Genomic DNA, 25,120 nt, shown 5'->3' with positions numbered 1-25,120 from the left:
ACAGGTGTGAGCCACTGCACCCGGCTTCTTTTCTTTTCTTTCTTTAAACCAGGTCATTTTCTACACAACATTTTTGTAGAGGTGTGTATCCTCAATACTGTGTTTGCTGCATTGCAATGTCATTCCCTTCTTCTATGTGCTATCCTATTTGTAATCTTATTCCATTTTTTTTTTCACATGTTTGGCTTTCTACTTAGTGGTTCCCATTTAATAGCTGTGTGTTTTTTAGCCCATTTCTCCAGATTGAAAATAAGTTGTTTTTGAATATATACATGCAAGGTACAGTGTGAAAGCCCTTCATATGCATTATTTCATATAAGCCACTCATTTTATTAATGAAGAAACTGAAGCTTAGAGAGGTCAAAAAACTTACTCAAGACCACACACCTAAGAAGTAGTGGAGCAGTGATTTGAACTTTGGCAGTCTAACTCCAGTAACTACACTCTTAATGTACCTATTCAATTGTTAAGACCATATTATTTGTGTAGCAGGCTCTCAAATCAATAGAAAAAGCTTGGGAGCCCCGTTAAAAAAACCTGAGAAAGCCTGGGCTAGGGGTGCCAGACTTAATAAGTAAAAATACAGAACAACCAATTAAATATGAATTTCACATAAACAACAAATTCTTTGGTATGAGTATGTCTCATGCAGTGTTTAGGACATATAGTACCTATACTAAAAATTGTACATTGTTGAAATTCATATTTAACTAGGTATCTTATGCTTCATCTGGCTACCCTAAGCTGGGCAGCTTTCCAGAGTAAAGACTGGGAGTTCGTCCACTGAACTGATAACAAAATGAGTTTTAGTTTACTTGAAAATATCTTTGTCCTTTGGAGCTGAATTGCAGTGGTGTGTGAATTGTTTACAATGATAAATCTCTATAGCACCTACCAAGAATTATGCCATGTTCACAAATTCTGTATCGATAATGGGGCTAGATTTTCATCTGAGTATATTTTTAGAGAGATCTTGTACTTAACTCACTAGTTGGGGATGTTTCATTTCTTTATGTCACCTAATATTAGCTATTGCTAAATTTCACTTTAATAAAAAAGTAGATACAAAGACTCATTTTACTTAGCAAGACTGCAAATAAAACTAAGACATAAATTCACATGGGACTGTTAGTATTGTCCAAAACAATTCCTCCAGCTATCAACCTAAGGCAATCAATCCAGCAGTATCATTTATAGAATGATTACTAAAACAAGAATCATTTCTCAGTTACAAATGGGGTCATTAAGCCCTTGGGGCTTTTTGAAAGTAGAAGTAGTTTGACTATTTAATCATCAGTCTACACAAAGGCAGAAATAAAAAGGAATGGAAATACAAACACAAAATGATTGGTTATTACCTCTTTTATAAGGAAACAAGGAAAAAAAAAAAACAAACAGTGGCTAGAAACAACAAAAAAGCAGTGGCTAGAACCCTACTGAATAGAGCTTAAAGAAGTACTGGTTACATTCACAGACACAGTAGCCACTAGCCAAGATATAGTTTATCTCCATCAAACTTAAATAGATAAAGTCGGTAAGTATGACCATCTTACTTTCACTATTTACTCTCTTTAAATAGTAAAGGTATCAGTTTTGAAAGATACATAGAACCACAGGAACAGTGAATGATCATTTATAAAACAGCTCCTTTTCCTGAATCAATATATTGCTAAAATTCTTTCAGTAACCCTCCCTTTTTATATGATCACAGATCCCTCTACATCTATTTTATTTTCCTTATATAAAAATTATTAATAAACTTTGGTTTCCTTGCAAACATTCGGTCCTTGTATTTTAAAAAGTGATTAAAAACTACTGAATATGAATCACTTCTGCAAAGTTTAATGAGTGAGAAACATTCAACCAAGGTGATTCCTCCTTGGAAAATCCTACAAAAACTGAATTTTATAAACAGTTACTTATTTTGATAGATGTTCCATTTATAAATAGCAGCCATGACTTCACTGTCTACAAAATTGCAGGTGTCACATTTTACATGTTTAGAATTCAAATGTTTTAAGATTAGATTTTCTAGTAAGAGTTAAAATAAAAACAAAGTTATACAGACAGATGGGTTAGTTGTCCTATGCAAAGAAAACAGCTGATTTCCATGATTTTGCTATTTAGACAGATAAGAGACAACCATTGGAATGACACTAATGTGTAGGATAACGTATTTTTTGTTTAAAGAGGAAATGATAGAAACTTGGGGCGGGGCAGCTGCAGCAGGACTTGACTCTACTGAGGCTCTTTTGTGGTCATGGGACAAGCTATCGCAGGATGTTAGTACCGGAGAGGCCCTCGAGTTAAGACCTGAGCAAAGTGTGCTATTCAGAGAAGCTGAGCTATCCCTGCTCCCAGTTCTACTGTGGTGAATTGGTGTTTTCTGAGGCCTAGGCAACAAGAGCTCAGGGTAGAAGGAGCAGACATTTTTGGGAAGTGGGGATGCTGGGCATGTCATGTTGCTCTAATAAGTGATTAATAGCACAGAAATGGGAGGAAGATGGATGTATTTTAAATGGATACCCCCTATGCTGGTCTTGGGAAATGACCACCTTTTTTTTTTTGAGACGGAGTCTCGCTCTGTTGCCCAAGCTAGAGTGCAGTGGCGTGATCTTGGCTCACTGCAACCTCTGCCTCCTGCATTCAAGGGATTCTCCTGCCTCAGCCTCCCAAGTAGCTGGGATTACAGGTGCCTGCCACCAAGCCCAGCTAGTATTTCTATTTTTTGTAGAGATGGGGTTTTGCATGTTGGCCAGGGTGGTCTCGAACTCCTAACCTCAGGTGATCCACCTGCCTCGGCCTCCCAAAGTGCTGGGATTACAGGCGTGACCACCATGCCCGGCCAAGGGAAATGACCACCTTCTGAAAGGACTCTGGAGCACATTAAAATCCATCACTCCCAGGCACATTTTGTTGCCTGCAAGAACTGTGCCCAGGACCGGAAGTCCCAGAGGTCAGAATAGAGAAGGGCAACTTTGAAGTAAGGGGAGCTAACACTGTATGTTTCTAGGCAGGCTCAATGCTCCCAAAACTCCTGAGCAAGCTGGTCCAAGCTCTGGGACCATTCCTTAAACCAGAAGTCTGGGCATGGGCCCAAAAAGAAGGCAGGGACTGCTGCCAGAAAGGACCATTCACAGATACACCTAGGGAAGAGGGGTACAGGAGTTGGCAGGGGGTGGGGGGGTCAGCTCGTAACAGGGCCGAGTCCGAAGCCAGAGGTGGTCATGAAGGGCACTAATATGCTTGCAAGTTAACTCCAGATAGCTGCCCTCCACTTAATTCTAGACACAATCCATGGGCTATACAGGTTGGACACCCCCAGCCCCTCAATCTCAGGATATAAGAAAAACTTTTTGTTCAAATTTGCTCTCCCCATCCTGAATCTCCCAGGGCGACTCAAAATGTTCTGACTAGTAATGAAAAAGAAAACCCTTTGAATGGATTTTGGCACAGCCATTCCAACCTGGGGACTTGGGCATGAACTCTGACTTGCTCCACACAGCTGTCCCTGGAGACCGAATGTTCAGCCTGACTTGTGTTGCTGCCTGCAGCCCTGGATTTAAAAACACAGGCTACTTAGTGAATAGAGTCCTTTTATCACTAAGTCAGACCCACTCCCTGCACAAGCCACAGGCATTAAGACCAGGACATCTCTTGACTGATCGTTCCTCCTCCTGCACACATGGTGTCAGACCTCTTCACTGCAGAATCTCTACAACAATAGAAAGACACTTCATCTCGAGGTGCACACATAACCTGTCAGGCAGGTCCTGCAGTGGCTGAGAGATAACAAGGATCCCACTCCAGCAGCTGTTAAGACACCTGAGTTGTTTGTCCCTGTCTTCTTGATACTGAGTGGAACTAATGAACGGAATTTTTGAGAAGAAAAAAAAAAATCACAGGATAGGTGAAAAGATGCAGAAATAATTGAGTGGTGGTGATCAAGCTCTGACTCTAGAAATGTAGTCAGAAACCACCACTCTGAGCCCTAGGGCAAGGAGCAAAGTGTATACAAAATCTTGCAAAACCTAGCACCAGTACTTCCTTATGAGGGCTCAAGAAAGCACGCCTCTAAAATAACTCACACACATGCGGACAAGAATGCCAGGAAGGTCGAACGTTCTCTGCAGCTGTTTCTTCACAGCTCTACTGGCAAACTCACAGGCACATATTTGCTCAGTTGCTGAACCTCACCCACAGACATCTCCCACCTCGGAGGCAGAGGTGAGAACACTGGACTGCATTTTCCCAAATAAGGGAAATCAAATCAGTTGGAGGTAACACTCTACATTTCTCCCCCTCCTTAATGATAGCATCCCTAATTAAGCCAGCCTCAAAGGATAAAATTAGTGTCTAGAGGTCAAAGGTCAAGCCCATGGTTTACAAATCTTATTGGAAGTCATATAAACTGCTTACCTGAAATAAAACCCCCCATCAGTCCCCACCCTCCCTTCCCTGGAAAGGGAGTAGATTTAAGTTCATTTCTTCTTTTTCACCACAGTAATTGGAAGACAGAGAAGGTAGTGGGGGAGGCAGGAACATTCTGATTCATCTTAAAAAATAAAGATCTGCTTAAGTGTCATTTGCAGTCGTATCAAGTTTTTTTCAATTCTCCTTAGTGGCCGTCTCCAAGGGCTCATCTTCTAAGCCAAAGCTTAGCTTGTCAGCTAGCCCCTCAAACTGCTTGCTCACACTGCCCGCAGAGTCCATGAACATGTTAGGAATGTCTTTGCCAAAGTAAATCTTGCTGTTGGAAGCAATGGCCTTGTACTTCATCAGCTGAAGATATTCAGGGGTTAGCTTCAGCTGTTTAAAAAAAAAAAAGTATGGAAGACTTAGGTGGAACCATGTTAGAGAAGACGGGGGTGGTGCCCCTTCAATTTTCCTATGACGAGGTTCTCTGTCAAATATTTATGCCCCTACGTACTTTTTGTGGTCTCATTGTTACATTTCTGTAAGAGACAGTCATCTCAGATCTTGGAGCAGAGTTGCAAAAGTTAAAAGTTTCCATGTTTAACACAAAATTAAACTAAACTTCTATCAAGGCATGTCCAAGAAGGAAAGTACTTGCACCACACAGCACACGTGTCCTCAGTTCTGGCCATGAAGGGCTTTGGGTGGTGGTAGGCACTCAACACTGGAAACTCTCCCACAATACAGACCCAGACCCAGACTCCTCTTTATCAGGCTGTGCAGGGTCTTTACCTTATTGGCTTCGGCTATTTTCATAGCAGTGTAGCACTCAGCATCCGCCTTTGCCTTCTCCCGGGCCAGAAATGCAGCATCTGAGGGGGAAGGAGTGCGGTGAACTTGGTGAAGTGCTAAAACTGAGTTCTTTGCAGGAAGTGCAGAGGCTATGGGAAGACTCTGTTCTAGTCCCTGGAACTTCGCCCCGATTGCCTCTGTGACCTGGGGGAGACTGCTTTGTCCTCTGTTTTACATGCATTTTCCCCTATTGTACAGGTTGTTGTAAGGATTAACTAAGATGAAAAAGTGTTTTGAAAGCATCTCCCTTTGACAGGGGCAGCAAGTCTGTGGCTATGGCTCAAACATACATGTTGATAGCGCTATGGAAGAAAGCAGTGTTAGCCAGAAGCGCTTCCTGTCTTACTTCTTTTGGAGATCCATGTCTGTGAAGCACAGCAGTGGGACCCTGCCTCAAGCTCTAGGCCAGAGCTTGCCACTCCTCCCTCTTGTGCTACACAGCAAAAGCAGGAAAGCTCAAAGGTGGCTCTAAGTACGGCCAGAGGTGGATCCACCCTAAAACTGAATGCCATGAACATAACATAGTTCAGTCCCTCTCCAACTTCAATTCCCTTTTATTTCCATCAATCATTTCAAAAAGGTCCTAATTAACAGTGATTAAGCTGGCGCGATTCTGAGAGAGAATTACATGCCATGGTCCAGACCAACACGTGTTTGGATTAAGACCTATTTAATTCCACTGTGTAAGCCATATTCTTCCCTAATCAGCTCTGAGACTAGCTTTCTGTCAAGCTGATAGAAAATTTTTGATATTTACCTCCTTGCCTTGGGAATGGGCCAGCCTCATGTGAGAAATATATGTAGCAACATGTCTGGGAGAAAGGTCAGTCTGTGGGTGGGTTCTCACTGCGTGCCCTCAGTGTGACCCCTCGTGGAAGGAGCTTCAGTCCAGCCAGGGTTCTGGCTGCCATGAGGCCCCCTCAGCTGGCCTGAGCACTTGATGACATGTATTTGTGAGAAATAAAAACGTGTTGCTTTGCTAAGAGCTCCCTAATGAGGAGCCACTGATCTGTGAAATCCTAACTGGCTCCTCTATGGGCCCCTGCAAAGCCTGACAGGCCCAATAATGAGTATAATTAGACATAACACTTTGTAGCCGGAAGCTGGGCCTTGAGGTCCCAGTTTTGCCTTGGAATTTGCTTGAAATAAGCCACCCCAAGAAGAGGTGGGCAGTGGGAAGGAGGTGCAGGCTTAGGAGCAGGAACAGAAGGTGAATGATATTCAGAAAAGCCAGCAAAGAAAACCTTTCTCTCCAGCTCCTGTCTGACAGGTGCTGAAAATCTGTCTTCTTCAAACCTGGCTTACTATCTGCATAGACCTGGAGAACAGACTTGGAGCCCAAAACCATGGCGCTGACCAACTTTGGAGCAGAAGCAGCTAAGGCAGTGGGGAGAGCCAACTGCTGAGAGTACGCTCCCACCGCTCCAAGGCCCCGCTAGCCTGGGAACTCCAAGACAGCAGGTCTACGGGACTTCCTTTTTCTCATGCCTAACAAAATGCTGGGCACATACTGGTAGTCAAGCCACATTTGCTGAATGAACAAATGCTCTCTGAAGTAGAAAATAGATGCTAGCCTGGCCACAGTCGCTTCAAAATTCAAATCTCCGCATGGAGAAAAGCTGCTGTTGTGCGGAGATCATGACATCCTTGAGCACAGTTAAAGGGCAAAGGCAATGGCTCCCCTACCCACTGGCCCCAGGGCGTGGTCTGAGGAGGACTCAGGCATGACAGCCACTTCTGCTTACCTTCAATTTCTGAAATCTTCTTCTCAGTCTCCTTCTCCATCACCTTCTGCCCGTAGGTGATCTCAGCCACCTGGGCCACTTTTTCTGCCTCTGCAAAAATGATAGTGAGGAAAGACTTAGGGTTCTGGCATTTCAGAGTTTGACTAATTTCACCTTTCACCCGAGCTGAGTGTCCTGGTGGGCCAGCTTGGCTGGAGAGCCCCCAGAGGGCAGCTGTGAGGGCACACATGGGCAGAGTGGGATGTGCCAGTGAGCACAGCCCCCTTCTATCGGTGTGAGATAGTAACCGAGGAGACCTGGGCCCAACGCAGGAAGCATGAGCCCTAACTTCACAAGGGAACTTCTCCAAAGGAATATTCTATAAGAATGGAGTACTCTAGCAGGGTTCTGCCTGGCCCTTCACTGTAGACAGGGCTCAGGTTGGTTGTTGATAATACAGCGCAGTGGCTAAGACCATAGCTTCTAGAGCCAGTGTCCTTGGTTTGAACCCCAGTTGCACCCCTTACTTGCCATATGCCCTTGGGCACGGCATTTTACCCCTCTGTGCTTCGGTTTGATAAAACGAGGTTAAGGATAATACAGAACCTACCTCACACAGTGGTTGTGAGGGTTGACTTAACCCACATATTAAGTGGTTAGAAAAGTATGTGGCTCACAGTAAGTGCTTAATTAAGTGTTAGCCATTATTATGAAGAATTAACAGCCTGGGCGCGGTGGCTCACGTCTGTAATCCCAGCACTTTGGGAGGCCGAGGTGGGCAGATCATGAGGTCAGGTGTTCGAGGCCAGCTTGGCCAACATGGTGAAACCCTATCTCTACTAAAAATACAAAAATTAGCCAAGCGTGCTGGCACGCGCCTATAATTCCAGCTACTCAGGAGGCTGAGGCAGGAGAATCACTTGAACCTGGGAGGTGGAGGCTGCAGTGAGCTGAGATCATGTCATTGCACTCTAGCCTGGGTGACAGAGCAAGACTCCATCTCAAAAACAAAACAAACAAACAAAAAAAACAACAAAAAAAAACAGGCGGGGCTTCTTTCATTTAAGAAATAAGTGGGAACTCAAAACTCATTACCCTTGGCCATGATCTGACAATTTCAACTTTGTTTCTGGGAGTCTACCTGCCACTCCTGCGCTGTGGAAGTGGTTTGGAGGACCATGGGGTCTCACCAGGCCTCAGCCTCCTTGCATGTTCCCACCACCCCCAGCCCTTCTGCCTGGAAAGGGGGATCACAGAACCACATTCAGACCAATGAGCGCCTTCTTCCGCTCTGTCTCTGCTTCCTTTTCCACCACCTTCTGTTTCTGGGCTGCAATAAGAAGCTTTGTCTTCTCGCTTTCCCTGAAGAGGAGAAAAAGCTGTGAGGCAGCTATGGAAAACTCAGGAGCTTCACTGTCCCCAGGAGAAGTCGAATTCTTCTGCTGAAGAGAGGCAAACTCCCATTTCCTACTCCTCCTGGAAGGCTGTTCCATGGCCCAGGTAAAAGCTGATCTATAAAAGCTGACAGTAACATAGCTCTTCTCCTCCCAAGTAACTCATTTGTGGAAAATAAAACATAATTTAGTAAAATACACCTGCCTGTCCACTTACTGGTGTCTTGCTCCTGTCTACGCCTTGGGCATGAGTCACTGAACACAAACAAGGCCCCTTGGCCCTTTTCAAAACATCGCTGCTCTACAGGGCTTATCCTGGTGTTCTCAATCACAGGCAGGGAGCCCCAGTGGTGGCCCTGACGTGCCTGCCCAATCTTACAGTGCAGTGGGCTGTGGCAAATCCTCCAGCAAGGGGATAACTGAGAAGCCTGGCAGCTTCAGTTACCTCTGGGATGGGATGAGGTGGGAGGTGGGAGGTGGGAGGTGGGAGTCAGTGGTGGTCACAGCCCAGGCAGAGGGTATACTCACATCAACTCGTAGTTTCTGCGGATTGCCTCTGGTATGTTGGGCTTTGTTACCCGCACAGCCTGGAGAGAGATTAAAACAGCAGCTGATGGGAAAGTGAGGGTAGTGAGGGGACACACACAGTTCCCACTGGGCCTTGATCTTCCTGCACAAAAAGGACATTCCTTGGGAGAAGGGATGCAGTGTCAGAGAGAGAGGGGCTGCTCCCATGCAGCAATGCTTACTTGAATGACCAGCCCAGGGGCCATGGAGGTCAGGTCCTGCTGCAAAGCCAGTTTGAGATTTTCATCAATCTGATCTGGAATAAAGAAAAGACAGAGAAAAAGGAGTTGTTACACTTTCTAGATGAGGGAGGGCAGGATGAGGGTAAAGTGCAAGTTTAGTCACCAGCTCAAGAATGTACCCTCCCAAGGGAGTGTGCTTATCAAAGCCCACAAATCTAAAGATCCCCTGCCCAACTTCTGAAGCAGCCTACGCAGGCAGCCCTCTACATGGTGAATGCAAGGGCATTCTATTTCTGTGCCTCAAGATAAAACTCAACCTTTGTTCTGAAAATACTAACCATGCCCTACAGCGGGTGAGAGCTTAAAAAGAAAAAAAAAGAACAAACAATTCTAGCACATTTCTTGCGTGAGGCAGCAGCCTTTCCCTAGACAACAGCAGCCAAAGAGAAGGAAGGTTCAGTTTCCCTGAAGAAGGAAGGTGGAATGGCTATTTAGGTTTTGTGGAAAGAGCTGAGCACATTAAATCTAGTAATTTTAGAAGTTTCTAAAAGAAAAACAGACTTTGACGTCAAGGAGAGCCCCAAGGAAGACTGTTTCTATTAGGAACTCCATCAAACAACAGTAAGGGAAAATTAAAATGTACAGTTCTGGAAACGAGCCCCAGGCTTTTGATGTGCTGTTTGCGTTGGTCCTGATTTCTTTGTCTGGAATCCACATGAGTTGTTTCACAGACAAATGTAGGAACAGCTGTAACCGACTCTCCCCCTGCCTTCCTTTCCAGCTGCAATCTCAGAAAAGCAGCACCAAAGCTGCCTTCTCTGGCCTGGGCTTCTCAGGTTTTAGAATCCCCTTCCTTGCCTTCTGCCCATGAGATCCTCGATAAGATCCTGGCGGGGCTTAGAGAAAAAGACTAAGTGAAATCAGGCTGGGACTTGTACACCACATCTCTGCTTCGCTGTCAGCTGCCATCTGCTTTAAGTAGTCCTTTTGTGGTCACCTGTGCTCAAATAGCCTCTGAAGAAGAGAAAGTCTCCGTCCTTTTACTGATGCCAAAATGGAGGCCCATGGAAGCTGGCTAGTAGCAAAAATAACAAGCTTGTTTAATTGGTGGGCCTTGATTGTTAGGATTTTAAGACAGTACTATCAGTAAACAAGGGACCGTAACGTTTCTACATATAGGATGTGCTCTCACAAGCCTGAGCACCGAAGGAGAAATGCCATCAAGTCGGCACCTCCCACCTGCTAGGGGTCAACCAATTTAACAACTAGAACTAAATATTACATTTCATATTTTAAGTAATTTTAAGTAGAATACCAGTCAAACTTTAAATGGCCCGTGTCCTCCATAAGCTAATAACGTCATTCATCAGACCAAATTATATCTCAGTCAAGGTGGAAGCCTGTGGCCATGGGCTAGTAGCTAACCGGGAAAATGTGAAAGAAATACTTTTCAAGGTGTTTTAGTAATACTGATGTTCATATGTTATGGAAATGTTGATAAATGCCATTTAAGTTATATTATTAAGGTAGCCGCAGGGAAAAGGCGAACGGCGCGCTCGTGACGTCATTTCGCCGCGACCCTCTTGGCGTAGAGTTTTCAGGTTGCTCCTGGAAACCATGCCGAAAGTAGTATCTCGGTCAGTAGTCTGCTCTGACACTCGGGACCGGGAGGAATATGACGACGGTGAGAAGCCCCTCCATGTGTACTACTGTTTGTGCGGCCAGATGGTCCTAGTGCTGGACTGTCAGTTAGAGAAATTGCCTATGAGGCCCCGGGACCGGTCCCGTGTGATTGATGCTGCCAAACATGCCCATAAGTTTTGTAACACAGAAGATGAAGAGACTATGTATCTGCGGAGACCTGGAGGCATTGAACGACAGTACAGAAAGAAATGTGCAAAGTGTGGACTGCCGCTCTTCTACCAATTCCAGCCGAAGAATGCTCCTGTTACCTTCATTGTGGATGGAGCTGTAGTTAAGTTTGGCCAGGGCTTTGGGAAAACGAACATATATACTCAGAAACAAGAGCCTCCTAAGAAGGTGATGATGACCAAACGGACCAAAGACATGGGCAAGTTCAGTTCTGTCACTGTGTCTACCATTGATGAAGAGGAAGAGGAGATTGAGGCTAGGGAAGTTGCTGACTCGTATGCACAGAACGCCAAAGTGATTGAAAAACAGCTAGAGCGCAAAGGCATGAGCAAGAGACGACTACAAGAGCTGGCTGAACGGGAAGCCAAGAAAGCGAAAATGAAGGGGACCTTGATTGACAACCAGTTCAAATAACCAGGCTTTTTTTCTGAGCCCTAGACTGGAGGCAAGCATTTAGATCAGGAGACAAAGTAATTTCTTGATTACATAGACTGGTTCCTATTTATGTATTAGCAGAAGGCTTTATGTTGTTTCCCACTGATTCTCCTACATGCAGTGAGGTCTTTTAACTGAGTGCATTTGACCTGCTTTCTAGGAGATGAATTTTTCTCTATTTTTTTGTTTTTTTTTCTATTTTCTCTATTTAGGTTTTCTGTACTATTTTTTTTGTCCATTTAATGCAAACTTATTCAGCTGTGTAGAAACTTTATGAATAGATCAGTGCTTGAGTGTCTCCAGTCTCTAAAGTGGCTGGTTTTATTCTTTCTTCAAAGTTAATAACATGTTTCAAGATTTTTGGACAAAATATTATGGTGTGTCATAGAGAAAAGCAGCATGAATTGTATTTAAGTATAGCAAGTCAGATCCTTTGAAGTGACTCTGTCTCTGTTCTTAGAAGGGTTCTTGGAATTGGCCGTGGTTTGAATCTTTCACTGTCAGAGGAGACCCATTAAAAGCCAGAATCTGCTTTCTTTACTTCACACACTGAAGCTATAGGTGAGCCATCCCATGTCAGACTTTATACTCAAAGAAGGAAAAGCCAGATTGCAGTGAGGGAATAGGACAGCTGAGATCCGAATGAAAATGGGGTCTCAATAGGTAACCCAAGGGAGCTACCCTCTAGTCGGACAGCTAGTACTGCTTCCTTGCATGGACACATGGGAGGGAGATGTTATAGATTAATAAATAAATGATAGTGAGATAAACAAAATGATCTGCTGGGTATCTTTTACTTTACATTTGCTATTTGCAGAGGAGTGTTGTATATATAGGTATTATTTTATGTCAGACTGCTTCAGTGATACCTATATCCACGTGTTTGTATCCATGTTTTTATCCAACTGTATTAAAAGGTGTTGGGACAGGAAAAAAAGTTGTATTACTAAGAACACACAAAGAGGTTCTTCAGGTAAACTTCTGAGTAAGTATTAGATAATACTTTAATAACATGGGCAAAGAGGATGTGGCAGAGTAAGAAGTGATGAAAATTATGCAGCTTCATGTTTAAAGTCTGGGCTATGGGAGTCCTGAGAGAAGGAAAGTATAGAAGAACCTTCTGAGTTGAAGGGCCAGGACTAGAAACATGAGCTCCTCCTTTATGGATATGACAGATTCTAAGCCAAGTAGTGCCTGCTAGCAAGACTGAGATGTAAAAATAAAAAAAAGTTTCAAAGCAAATATATTTCCCCAGCTTCTCCATACAAGCAGCTGTACTTCACTAAGCTACCAACTTTAGCCGTAAGAAAGTAAGTTTTCTAATGAAAAACAAGTTTGTATTTTAATTTTCTCTCCAGGGACATTGGGGATCCTTGGTCTTTTGTTTCAGTGCTTTGAAATGTTCATGTAATGGCACAAGCCCTAAGACAATGGCTAGAGAGAATTAATATTTTATACAATTCTATTAGTTTGAGGTTAAAAAAAAATCAATGGCAAATTTACCAACTTTTTCTTTTTTTTTTTTTTTTTGAGACGGAGTCTTGCTCTGTCGCCCAGGCTGGAGTGCAGTGGCCGGATCTCAGCTCACTGCAAGCTCTGCCTCCCAGGTTTACGCCATTCTCCTGCCTCAGCCTCCCAAGTAGCTGGGACTACAGGCGCCCGCCACCTCGCCCGGCTAGTTTTTTGTATTTTTTAGTAGAGACGGGGTTTCACCGGGTTAGCCAGGAGGGTCTCGATCTCCTGACCTTGTGATCCGCCCGTCTCGGCCTCCCAAAGTGCTGGGATTACAGGCTTGAGCCACCGCGCCCGGCCCAACTTTTTCTTAAAAGCACACTGAATCCCAAACCGATAAAAGACTACAAACCCTATAAAATGAATTTAGATTCATTTTCTACTGCAGAAACATTAAAAGTAATTTGGATGATTTCCTAAATCTTAAATGGTGCAAAAGGTGGTTTGCTTAATTATGATTGTTGGCGATGTGGATGATTCCTCCTGTCTGCTATGAAAAATGTTCTCGCTCAGGGTCCCTTTTATGAAGATTCCTGGGAAAAATCATTTTCCAGTCCTAGTGTCAAGAATAGTTATACTTGGTTAAAAATTCATTTACTTTTGGCATTGGCTATTAGAGAATTTCTGGCAGTGAGTTTAAACAGAATAGTTGACTGCAAACAGGTTGTAACAGTTACCCAACTGTGTCCTTCCTTTGCTGCTAAGTCAGGTTGCCTTTATTTTGAAAAAGGTAAAAAGGACAAAGGCCGGGCGCAGTGGCTCAAGCCTGTAATCCCAGCACTTTGGGAGGCCGAGACGGGCGGATCACGAGGTCAGAAGATTGAGACCATCCTAACACAGTGAAACCCCATCTCTACTAAAAAATACAAAAAAAAACCTAGCTGGGCAAGGTGGCGGGCGCCTGTAGTCCCAGCTACTCGGGAGGCTGAGGCAGGAGAATGGCGTAAACCCAGGAGGTGGAGCTTGCAGTGAGCTGAGATTGCGCCACTGCACTCCAGCCTGGGCGACAGAGCAAGACTCTGTCTCAAAAAAAAAAAATAAGTACAAAACATATCTACTTAGGCACGTGGAGTCTTTTTGTTTAAAGTGTTTTTCTATTTGTCACTACAGGTACAGAGTAAAAAAATAATAATCACAAAGGTTCTGGGAACTGGAAGGAACTATGGTTCTCATCACACTTCTAGAATTAGGAATCATGTCTTTTTCATCACCCATTCCTGGGGGCCCTCCATTCAGTGTGGCATGGTGAGAGGAATGCTGAAGAGCCAGGAGAGGAAAGCTCCTGTTTCAGCTCCACTACTAACTGGCACCTGGCTCTGCGACTTTCTCGCTTTGGGTCACGGTACCCTCATCTTAAAATGAGGATGCTGGGCTGGAAAATCTCTGCAGTTCTTCTAGAATGGATCTTGTCTTCATTACTGAATGACAGTTTAGGGACAGTGGAAACACATTTCCACTCCAGCATCTGATTGAGGCCAGAAGTGAATACTCTACTCCACTACGATCCCTGTGCCCAAAGCTCCAGCCCTCTAAGGATCTTGTTGCATTGCCATCAGCACTCTCCAGGAATTCCTTTGTGACCAGCTCCTGAGCACGAGATTCTTTAACATTTCCTGTCCCTAAGTGCCCATCACACCCTGCAGGCAGCCAGGCACTAGGCAGTGGAGACACATGGGCTTAAGCATGGCACGCTCAGGAGAGACTTTCTTACCAAACAGCTCAATGTAGACCTCTTGAAGTGTGTGCACACTGCAGAACTGGTTCAGTTCGTGGTGGATCTTGTTGAAGATGAGGGCCTTGTCATAGTCGGCAGTATAGTTCTTCACTATATCATACACTGAGAGGGAAGGAGAGGGCTTGGCATAAGAAAAGGCAAGACTCAAAATGCCCTCAGACACAGCAGCTCTCCTTTTCCGAGGTGCTACAACAGACACGGGAGTGGCATGCTGGGGAAAGTGAGCTGGTGGTGGGAATAAACTGTTAAGACGTACCTGCGTTTGGGACCAGGAAGTTCACCACTTCAATTCTGTCAAAGTAGATCATCACACCACCACTATTGGAGGGAGAATGGACAAGAAGTCACTGGGAAGCTCTGGGATATGGTGCAGTCCCCCAGGGCGATGGTGTAAGATGTGGGCTTGGCAGAAAAGGAGTAGAAGAGTTCACAGGAGGTTGTAAGGCAGCTTGGATCTCCAAGCAGGAGGTTCTGCAGGGCTCATGGCAACAACATACTCTCCTGAGAAATCACACTGCCTAGGAACATCTCTACAAAGACACGAGTGAGACTTTTGGGGAACAGTATGAAAGAGTAACTCATATCTTTGGAATCAGCAATGCCTTTTGATTAATCAGTTGCACAGAAAAGACTAAGGAGGGTCAAGGTGAAGTTTTTAGAACTTACAAGGTTACTATGGAATGTTATGGTCAATGTTTCTTAAACTGTCTTCACTATTACTTTAGTGTCACACTCCCTTTGCCCTCAAATGTTTATTATAAAAAGATTTCAAACATAGAGAAGCTGAAAGAATAGTACAACTAACATCCATATCCAGACACCTGAGTTCAACACTGATAACATTTTACCTTATTTATTGGCCTTTTTTTTTTTCTAAACATTTCAAAGTAAGCTGCAGTTAGGATACTTTATTCCTTTACTTTGGCGAGCATGGTCTAAAATGATCATTCTCCTACACACTCATTATATCATTCTCAAGCCTAAGAAAATTAGCAGTAATTCTGTAATATCACCTAATACCCAGTCCCTATTCAGATTTCCCCAACAGTTTGTGTTATGGACTGAACTGTGTATGCCTCGCCCCCGGATTCATATGTTGAAGACCTAACCCCCAATGTGACTGTATTTGGAGATTAGACCTTTAAGAAGGTAATTAAGGTTAAACAGGTTATAAGGATGGGCTGTGATCCAACAGGTCTGGTATCCACCAGACACCTTTTTCTCTCTTCTTGCACACAAGAGGAAAGGCCTTGTGAGGACATGACAAAAAGGTGGTCACCTGCAAGCCAGGAAGAGAGGTCTCACCAAAACTACCCCTGCTGTTACCCTGATCTTGGACTTTGGGCCTTCAGAATGGTGAGACAATATCTATTATTTTAGTCCCTTGGTGTGTGGTCCTCTGTCATGGCAGCCTGAGTGGACTCACACAGTTCCCATTGTATCTTTTATAGCTGTTAATTTTGAACCGGGTTCTAATCAATGCTCACCCTTGCTTCTGTTTATGTCTCTTGTAAGTCTCCATTCAATCCAGCATCCCTCTAAATACGACCACTTTGTGAAGAGATCAGGCCTGTGATCTTGTGGGATGTTCCAATTCCGGATTTGTCAGAGTGTTTCTCTGTGGTATTCTTTGTTACTCTATCCCAGTTTAAACTCTCTTTGCTTTCCAGTGGGACTGCTATAGTAATGTTCTCTTCGGATCTCTTTGCCCTGAAGGTCTCCCCTAACTTTATGACATTCTCCTTAGTTATGCAAAAGTTATCTTCTTGTATCAGGTCATTTATCTGCTAAAAACCTTTGTGCGTCCTCACTTCTTTTTTTTGTTTTTAACATTAAAATTTTATTTTTTTTCCTGACATTTAAGTTCAGAGGTACATGTGCAGGATGTGCAGGTTTGTTACATAGGTAAATGTGTGCCATGGTGGTTTGCTGCTCAGATCATCCCATTACCTAAGCATTAAGCTCAGCATCCATTAGCTATTCTTCCTGATGCTCTCCCTCTCCCCACCTCCTATCCACTGACAGGCCCCAGTGTGTGTTGTTCCCCTCCATGTGTCTATGTGTTCTCATCATTCAGCTCCCACTTATAAGTGAGAACATGTGGTGCTTAGTTTTCTGTTCCTGCGCTAGTTTGCTGAGGATAATGGCTTCCAGCTCCATCCATGTCCCTGCAAAGGACATGATCTTGTTCCTTTTTATGGCTGCATAGTATTCCATAGTGTATATGTATCACATTTTCTTTATCCTGTCTATCGTTGATGGGCATTTGGGTTGATTCCATGTCTTTGTTGTTGTGAATAGTGATCCTCACTTCTTTTTTTTTTTTTTTTTTAAAGACGGAGTCTCGCTCTGTCGCCAGGCTGGAGTGCAACTGCATGATCTTGGCTCACTGCAATCTCTGCCTCCCAGGTTCAAGTGATTCCCCTGCCTCAGCCTCCCTAGTAGCTGGGACTACATGCGCGTACCACCACACCTGGCTAAATTTTTGTATTTTAGTGGAGACGGGGTTTCACCATGTTGGCTAGGATGGTCTCGATCTCCTGACCTCGTGATCAGCCTGCCTCGGGATTACAGGTGTGAGCCACTGCGCCTGGCCAATCCTCACTTATAATAGAATAAGTGCAAACTCCTTATTACATACGGCATTCTAGCCCCTCCTGAACCTTCTGTGATTTCCTCTACTGCACTCCACCACCTGGTCAAATCAATATAGGGAGCTACGAGACAGGGAATTAACCAAGAAAGGGTGCCTCCCTTTTCACTGTCTCTTCCTGCAGCCAGCCAGATAGCCTTTTCTCTGACTTATTTGGGCTTAAAAGCTTTATTCTGGGTACCTTACCTAGTCCCACAAGGTACATTCTTCACCTCATCTGTCTGGAGTGTGGTCTGGAAACAGAGGAAACATAAAGTGCTAGAGATGGGCAGTGACAAAGTAACTTACGTTTCAGAATCCTAAATGCCTTTGTCCTGGAATAACCATTTGGGTTGAGCATTGCCTTCATTAAACATGATTACCCCACCTAATCCTCCTTCCTCATAGGGTTGCTAAGCCAAGCAAAGGCCCCTGCCCCAGCTGTAAGTAAACCACCACACAAACAAACTGAGTAATAATGGTTTAGTGAAGACGACACTGGATTGGGCACCTTAAGACTTATGCTTGCTTCTACCTCTTCTATTTATGGTAGGCACTGTCTATCCCCTCAGGGGGATATGTTCCAAGACCCCCAGTGGATGCTTGAAACTGGGGAGAGTACCAAACCCTATAGCACATACCTATGATAAAGTTTAATTTATAAATTAGATATAGTAAGTGATCAACAATAATAAAATAGAACAATTATAACAATATACCATCATAAAAGTTATTTGAAGGTGGTCTCTTTCTCAAAATATCTTATTGTACTCTAGTCACCTGTTTTCAGACCATGGTTTATTGTGGGTAACTGAGCCTGTGGAAAGTGAAATAATGGATAAGGGAGAGGGCTACTGTACTAGTTTTGAAACAGCAGATTACTTACTTAACCTGTCTCAGACCCTAACAGCTGCCCAGCCCATTCTCAGGATTACTACAAGACTCAAATGAGACAATGTACCTGAATGCACTTTGAACGCCACAAAGCCTGGTAAACAGCACACGAAACTTACAGGGAAAATGCCTAGCAGGTATCCCAAGACATTCTCCTGCATCAGTGTAAAGTGTAAAATCTTGTTATTCTTCTTGGCTGGACATACTTCAGAGATGGCGAATCTAACTTAGCCAGGCTTTTGATCTGCCACAACTAACCTCACTCCTATTTTAGATGTCACCTCCCCTCACTTAGTTCAACTCCTCCCCACTCACTGCAAAAATTATGTTCATATTTCTGAATTCAAATAAGAATCAGCAAAATTACTATGTTTTCTTTCCATCTAACATGGTAGCTTGTGATTTAAAACATACACACATACACCCCGACTTTTCCTTCCATATACTCAAAACAGGTTCTTCTCTGGCTTTATCTTGAAGGAATAATCCCCAGCCTCATTATATATATAAAAAATATATTTATATATATAACATATATATATATATATAAATTATCCTTATATTGTTCTCTAGAATGGCATTTTACTCATTCAATGGCTAAATAATTTCAAATCATGCACTAGTTAACATCCCAAATTTGCAGTCATCCAGTCATACCACAGAGGACAAGCGTACCTGCACAGACTTATATGATGTGATGAAAGGCAGCATGAGATGGAAACCAGGGCCGCTGGTCGAAGTCAGCAGGGCACCACCTCTGCAGAGGAGGGGGAGAGACAGGCAGCTTCAGTTTGGCAAGAAGGCTCTATTAGATCAATATCATGAGGGTCAACTTTCCCTTCAGCCCTATAAACACATAATAGAGAGTGACATGTGCTGGAGCCATGGCCACAGATCCCTTTCTTCCTCTCAGCTAGATCCTAATATTCTAGGAAGCCTGATGATAAAACATAAAACCACTGTTCATGCTTTTGCAATGAGAAAAATAGGCACACAGGCTAAATGGAATAAAGACAGCAGAGGCCGGGCGCGGTGGCTCAAGCCTGTAATCCCAGCACTCTGGGAGGCCGAGGCGGGCGGATCACGAGGTCAGGAGATCGAGACCATCCTGGCTAACACGGTGAAACCCCGTCTCTACTAAAAAAAATACAAAGAACTAGCCGGGCGAGGTGGCGGGCGCCTGTAGTCCCAGCTATTCGGGAGGCTGAGGCAGGAGAATGGCGTAAACCCGGGAGGCGGAGCTTGCAGTGAGCTGAGATCCGGCCACTGCACTCCAGCCCGGGCGACAGAGCGAGACTCCGTCTCAAAAAAAAAAAAAAAAAAAAAAAAAAAAAGACAGCAGAATCCGCTAGTGCAGTCCCAGCGCTTTGAGGGGCTGAGGTGAGAGGATTGCATGAGCTCAGGAGTTTGAGACCAACCTGTCTCAAACAGTGAGACCCTGTCTCTACAAAAAAAGAAAAGGAAAAAAATTAGCTGAGTGTGGTGGTTACATGCCTATAGTCCCAGCTACTTGGGAGACTGAGATGTAAGAATTGCTTGAGCCTGGGAGGTTGAGGCTGTAGTGAGCCATAATTGTGCCACTGCACTCCAGCTTGGGCAACAAAGTGAGACTCTGTCTTAAAAAAAAAAAAAAAAAAAAAAAAGACAGCAGAATCCATGGGTATACTTAGATAACAGGCACTCTGGCCAGGCGCAGTGGCTCACGCCTGTAATCTTTGGGAAGCTGAGGTGGGTAGATTACGAGGTCAGGAGTTCAAGGCCAGGCTGGCCAACATGGTGAAACCCCGTCTCTACTAAAAATACAAAAATTAGCCAGGCATGGTGGCAGGTGCCTGTAATCCCAGCTACTTGGTAGGCTGAGGCAGAGAATTGCTTGAACCCAGGAGGCGAAGGTTGCAGCGAGCTGATATCTTGCCACTGCACTCTAGCCTGGGCAACAGAGCCAGGCTGAGTCTCAGAAAAAAAAAAAAAGAAGATGAAGTCTGTTTTACTTTGTCATATCTGTTGGGCTTGTGGCAATCCATAAGGGCAGTTAAGTCCAGTAATGTGGTTATCAACTACCTGCACTAATGCTGGAGTCCACTGACATGACCAACCAAAAGAATAATTTGAAGTACTTTATAAGTAATTGAAATATATGTTTTGGCAATAGAGTTACCTTTCTAATCAAGTTATATGTAAATGATAAAGTTAAAAGCCTTTTTGGGGAACATGTAAGCAGATCATGGGGAGAAAGAATTAAAGGAGAGAGGAATTCCAGAGTTTTAGAACTTGCTGTTATCAATCCAGAAATAAGCATCACAACAGCACATATAAGAAGAGTTCACAAAGACATAAAGCAAAAAACTTGGTCATGGAGATTATTAAAAAGAAAGCAACCCGACTTATAAGTGCTTCTTTGCTTTATATTATGCAAAGAATTAAAAAAAACCAATAAAACAAACAGTGACATAATGGGCTCCTAAATTTATTGTAGGAACCACTATCCTAAGGCTTGCTTTGACTGACATAAGTCAACCTGCAGGCTCTTTCATTTTTCGTGAAATGTTAATATTATTTTAATTTAGTTTTAGAGACAGGGTTTTGCTCTGTCACCCAGGCTGGAGTGCAGTGGTGTGATCACTGCAGCCTCAAACTCCTGGGCTCAAGTGATCCTCCCACTTCAGCCTCTCCAATAACTGGGATTACAGGCACATGCCACCATGCTCAGCTAATTTTTTACTTTTTGTAGAGATGGGCTCTCACTATGTTGCTCAGGCTGGTCTCAATCTCCTGGGCTCAGGTGATCCTCTCACCTTAGTCTCCTGAGTAACTAGGACTACGTGTGCGTGACACAGAGTCGGCTAATTAAATTTTTTTATTTTTATTTTTTAGAGATAGGGTCTCACATATTACCCAGGCTGGCTGAAATGTTAATTTCAAAAGAGTATCCTAAATTAGCAGAGTAGGCTACCTTCTCAAGTTGCCATCAAGAACTGGGACTCAGCTGGCTTTTGTAAAGGTAACCTAGCAGTGTAGAGCTAAGACTGCCAGAGGGATGTAGGAGAAAACAGTATTTTAGGGATGATCTGTGAGGAGCACCAGTTTCCTTTAGATTTTGCCTCTAAATCTATATAAACATTTATTAATCACCACCCATGGCATCATCTTGGACTACTAAGCGAAGTTCTAAATTTACATATATGTGTGTGTGTGTATTCTCTTTTCCATGGTTACTGACATAAAAAGCTCAATCTGAAAAGACTCCCCTGTTCAAGGAAATATAAACAGAGATGTTCAGCAGTATCTGCTAGGAAAGCAGTGACCAGGAAAGGGAGCTATTTAACAGAAGTTGCCGACTTTGCCCTGTCTCTGTCTTACCTGTAATATACCCCAATATGTCCCTCTTCTATCTTGTGCACAGCTGAGAAGAGAGATGCACACAAGAAACTGGAAGCCACAGCCACAACTGCTCCCAACTGAGCCATCAGTGAGCCTTTATCCTAGGGAAAAGACACGGGAAAATGTGTGTGGTCCAACGTGCAGGAGAAAAGGCCGCAACAGCCAGAGGACCTCACCAAGCTGAGCTCCCTGCGAGTGACTCATATTCAGCCTGGTGTCGTGTGAACACAAGGCTAGATCTACAACTCGCTTCCTCCTCGTTCTCAGTCAACGTTCCCCTTTCCTCAACTGTGAAATCAGGGCCCCCACCGCACTGAGGAAGCACTGGCTCCGGATACAGCCGTTGCTCAAGGGAGAACCCGTGCCAGCTGGGTAGGGTTCAGAACACAGCCTCATCTTCCTGTGAACACGAATGTGCTGTCACTGAATCTTTCATACTAGTAGTAGGGAAGAGAGGCAGCTGCAGTACTTTGGCCCAAATTACAGAGGATGCCAAATGACAGGCAGTTGTGGCTATGTAATTCTGGTCAGAGCCTCCCACTCCTAATTGCCTGCAGTTTCAAGGGAAACCATTATTTACTCCTTTCAGATGCTGGAGTGGCAGAGCCAGCAGGCGAGCCGAGTTTCAAGGTAGGATTCGCTGGCCTCGCATCCACCTTCCCAGTTATTCCTTTGGCCCTAAACAGGACAGGGCTCTGAACAAGCCTGAAGCCACACTCCCCCCGATATACTTTGGCACTTTGCACCTGACAGATCCCCAAGCCCGTGGTCAGAGAGAAAGGCAATGTCCAAAACTGCGAGCCTCTGGGCTCCTGGGTCCAACCGCGTTCAGGCACCAGGACGCGGAGGAGTTGGATCCTGAACACTGAATGATCTGGAACTATGGTGACTGACTGCAAAGTTCAGCTGTGCGTGCGTGGGCCCGTGAACGCAGGGCGTGTGGATTCTGCCTCCCAGGTCTAACGTAACCCGGGCGCGGACATCTGCGAGGCGCTTATTTTACCGTGGCGGCCTCCGGCTACCGATCTGCAGTTGCGTCCTTTCCTGCCAGCGCCCTTCCCTCCCCGAAGTCACTCGCGCCCCTTCCCCGCCCCGTTCCGAGAGAGGGTCAAGCGCCCTGGGCTGGGGCTGCGGCTCCAATAGCCTCCGCTCCGTCCCCCTGCGGCTCTCAAGGAAGGGACGCGACAGAAAAGGGTTTCTGTGTCTCTCCAGGAGCGGGCCGGCGGAGGGAGAGAAGCTGCTGGGACTGAGGCTCCCGAGGGTGATGGGTCAGCCCCGAACCGGAGCTGCAGCTAGGCCCAGCGCGCGCACGAAGGGGCGGGGGCCGCGTACCAGGCTGTCCCTGCAGGCGCTCCGTACTCGTCCGAGCCCACGAGCAAGAAAACCGTCACACCCCTCAGCACGCGACTTCCTTCTGGGCCGTCGCTTCGATGACGCCATCAGTTCACGCGAGAAGACCACACCCCCGCCCCGCGCTCGCTCTGCGCCCCGCCCCTCGCGCTTCCAGCGGTCAATGGCCGCAGCTGGCCGCCAGGGATCGCCCGCGACTTGGTCCGTGCGGTCCTGTACCTCTGTTTCGGGTGTCGGGCCTGGGGCTGGGGATGAGGGCGGTGTAGGTGGGAGCGCCCCGAGAGCGAGCGGCAGGACGCGCGTGACCCGGAGTACTGAGACCCAGGGCGTCCTTTTCCAAGGCGTTGACTTTGGGGATTGCTTCTGATTTCCCTCTGCATTAGGCCGAACCTGGTTCGTTTTGTTTTTTTTTAGAGACAGGGTCTCGCTCTTTTGCCCAGGCTGGAGTGCAGTGGCACGATCATAGCTCACTACAGCCTCGAACTCCTGGACTCAAGCGATCCTCCCATCTCAGCCTCCTGAGTAGCTGGGACAACAGGTGTGCGCCAGGACACTTGACAATTTTATTTTTAGTAAAGACAGGGTCTCGGTATGTCTGGTCTCAAACTCTGGCTTCAAGCAATCCTCCTGCCTCGGCCTCCCAAACTGCTGAGATTACAGGTGTGAGCCACCATGCGCTGCCTTTTTTTTTTTCCCGCCTTGATAAACTACTAGCGAGCTGTAACTGTTTTCCTATAGCACAGCTGAAATGAAACAATCTTTTCAGTGTACAGATTAGCATCATTACCTCACTAATCAAAAATCCCTACCTTGAGTTCTTTATATTTTTCTGGGAGCTTTGGCCATTGCGACCCTGCAACACCACAAAGTATATTAACAAGGAATTATTCTAATTTTAATGAACGGAATCTAAGAAGTTCAGCGAGGTTCAAGGGTAAAAGCCAAGGAAAGCTTCCTTTGTGTTTCCTTAATATCTTGAGTTCATTGCTTTTTTAACTCCTGCCACAGTGCACAGCGGCTTGTGCACTTCGTCTTTCTAGATAAACTGTATGTTCCCGGGAGAGCAGAGACTGACTTTCCTTCCGCACCCCCGGGCCTTAGGTGCCCAGTAAATACAGACTGAAGGCAAACGTGGGACCAGGCCTGGAATCCAGACTTTGTGTCTCCTAGGCTAAGGGCCTCACGTTTTCCTCAACCTGCCCTACTCACCAACATCACATTGGGGCATTTCTAATTCAGCCACTGAAGTTATTAGTTATTTTGTTTGCAGAAAAGAAAGAGTCCACTTAATTATAGCCTTCAGTAAAAGAAAAACTTTTACACCGGGAAGATGGCAAGCCGGTGGTGTTAGACAGATTTAAGACTCAGGAAAAGGGAAGTGTGTTTTTTTCCAGGCATGCCTGCTTGGGATTGGCCCGTTTACCTTTCCTGGGTTTGCTCTGGGTGTTGGGATGTTTCAGCATTACATAGTGAAGCCCATAAGAGGGTTACATGGTGCTGTCTGGGAGCTCTGTGCCCATTTCCATAAATGAAGACCTTTCCTCTGTACTCTATTCCTGCATCCCCCACTCCAAACAGAAACAGCTGGCCAATCTCTTGATCAATCCTATCAGAACCTGAGTTTTTTCTCTCCATGTTCAGTGATATAACTCAGCTGGGCATACTTAATACATGTTTATTTAATAGTTGAGTAAGAAAAATGGAAATATTAGGGTTCATTAACCCATGAAATAGGGGCTAGCCTGCAGCATCAAGTATTTGAATTACTTGTAATTTAAGAATTTCCTTTAACCAACCTCTGGCAACCCCCGACTCTTCTCCCCTTCCCATAAATATGTACTATTATTATGTGTCAATTAAAAATAATAAAAATTTCCTCACATTAAACTTTGGAGTGAATTGTGGGTAGAAGTTTTGGGATTTTGTTCTTAGGAGTCATTTTACCAGGCCTGAGTTATTTAGTTGTGGACCTGCCTAAAGGCGGGGGGGCGGGGGTAGACTTCATGATGTACGAGTACATGATGATCTAGTACTTCTGAAAATCTCTTTCTTAAGAGACCTGTGATTTTTATGTTACCCAGCAGATGGATTTGTGATGATTTGTTTAACAAAAATGTTTACAATTTCTTTCCCTCCCTCCCTCCCTCCCTTCCTTCCTTGTCTCGCTCTGTCAC

The 25,120-nt window shown here is 44.8% G+C and overlaps 2 protein-coding genes and 1 pseudogene across 6 annotated transcripts; 2 read left to right on the top strand and 1 right to left on the bottom strand.

Moving 5' to 3' along the window:
- Positions 1-1,347: 1,347 nt before the first annotated feature.
- ERLIN2 (ER lipid raft associated 2) lies at positions 1,348-23,012 on the bottom strand. Of its 4 annotated transcripts, none has more exons than XM_015145058.3 (12): positions 22,177-23,012; positions 21,576-21,697; positions 18,891-18,972; positions 17,529-17,575; positions 14,946-15,007; positions 14,666-14,791; positions 9,136-9,209; positions 8,915-8,973; positions 8,263-8,354; positions 7,014-7,103; positions 5,209-5,288; positions 1,348-4,809 (listed from the first exon to the last, which is right to left on the bottom strand). In XM_015145058.3, exons 2-12 carry the CDS (start codon positions 21,680-21,682, stop codon positions 4,609-4,611), a joined length of 1,020 nt encoding a protein of 339 aa, XP_015000544.1. In that variant the 5' UTR covers positions 21,683-21,697; positions 22,177-23,012; the 3' UTR covers positions 1,348-4,608.
- On the top strand, positions 10,057-12,217 carry LOC698255 (STING ER exit protein pseudogene; annotated as a pseudogene). Its single transcript, XR_001446635.3, has one exon. The product of XR_001446635.3 is annotated as an STING ER exit protein pseudogene (transcript).
- LOC114680229 (uncharacterized) lies at positions 22,069-24,833 on the top strand. The gene is made up of 2 exons (XM_028852564.2): positions 22,069-22,226; positions 22,809-24,833. The coding sequence occupies exons 1-2, from the start codon at positions 22,186-22,188 to the stop codon at positions 23,311-23,313; spliced, it is 546 nt and encodes a 181-aa protein (XP_028708397.2). The 5' UTR covers positions 22,069-22,185; the 3' UTR covers positions 23,314-24,833.
- The last annotated feature ends 287 nt before the right edge of the window (positions 24,834-25,120 follow it).

This window comes from Macaca mulatta, chromosome 8 (genome assembly GCF_049350105.2).
Source record: "Macaca mulatta isolate MMU2019108-1 chromosome 8, T2T-MMU8v2.0, whole genome shotgun sequence".
Lineage (NCBI taxonomy): Eukaryota > Metazoa > Chordata > Mammalia > Primates > Cercopithecidae > Macaca > Macaca mulatta.
Note: the sequence above shows the minus strand (reverse complement) of the source record. Positions and strands in the feature narration are given on the sequence as shown.

Excerpts from the sequence above, each read along its gene's own strand:
- LOC114680229 (XM_028852564.2), top strand. The coding sequence starts at position 22,186 with ATGCTGGAGTGGCAGAGCCAGCAGGCGAGCCGAGTTTCAAG. Across the intron at positions 22,227-22,808 it reads CAGGCGAGCCGAGTTTCAAG|GAGCGGGCCGGCGGAGGGAG; the intron begins GTAGGATTCGCT and ends GTGTCTCTCCAG.
- ERLIN2 (XM_015145058.3), bottom strand. The coding sequence starts at position 21,682 with ATGGCTCAGTTGGGAGCAGTTGTGGCTGTGGCTTCCAGTTTCTTGTGT. Across the intron at positions 15,008-17,528 it reads AATGTACCTTGTGGGACTAG|TGGTGGTGTGATGATCTACT; the intron begins GTAAGGTACCCA and ends TCCCTCCAATAG. Across the intron at positions 8,974-9,135 it reads CCCCTGGGCTGGTCATTCAA|GCTGTGCGGGTAACAAAGCC; the intron begins GTAAGCATTGCT and ends ATCTCTCTCCAG.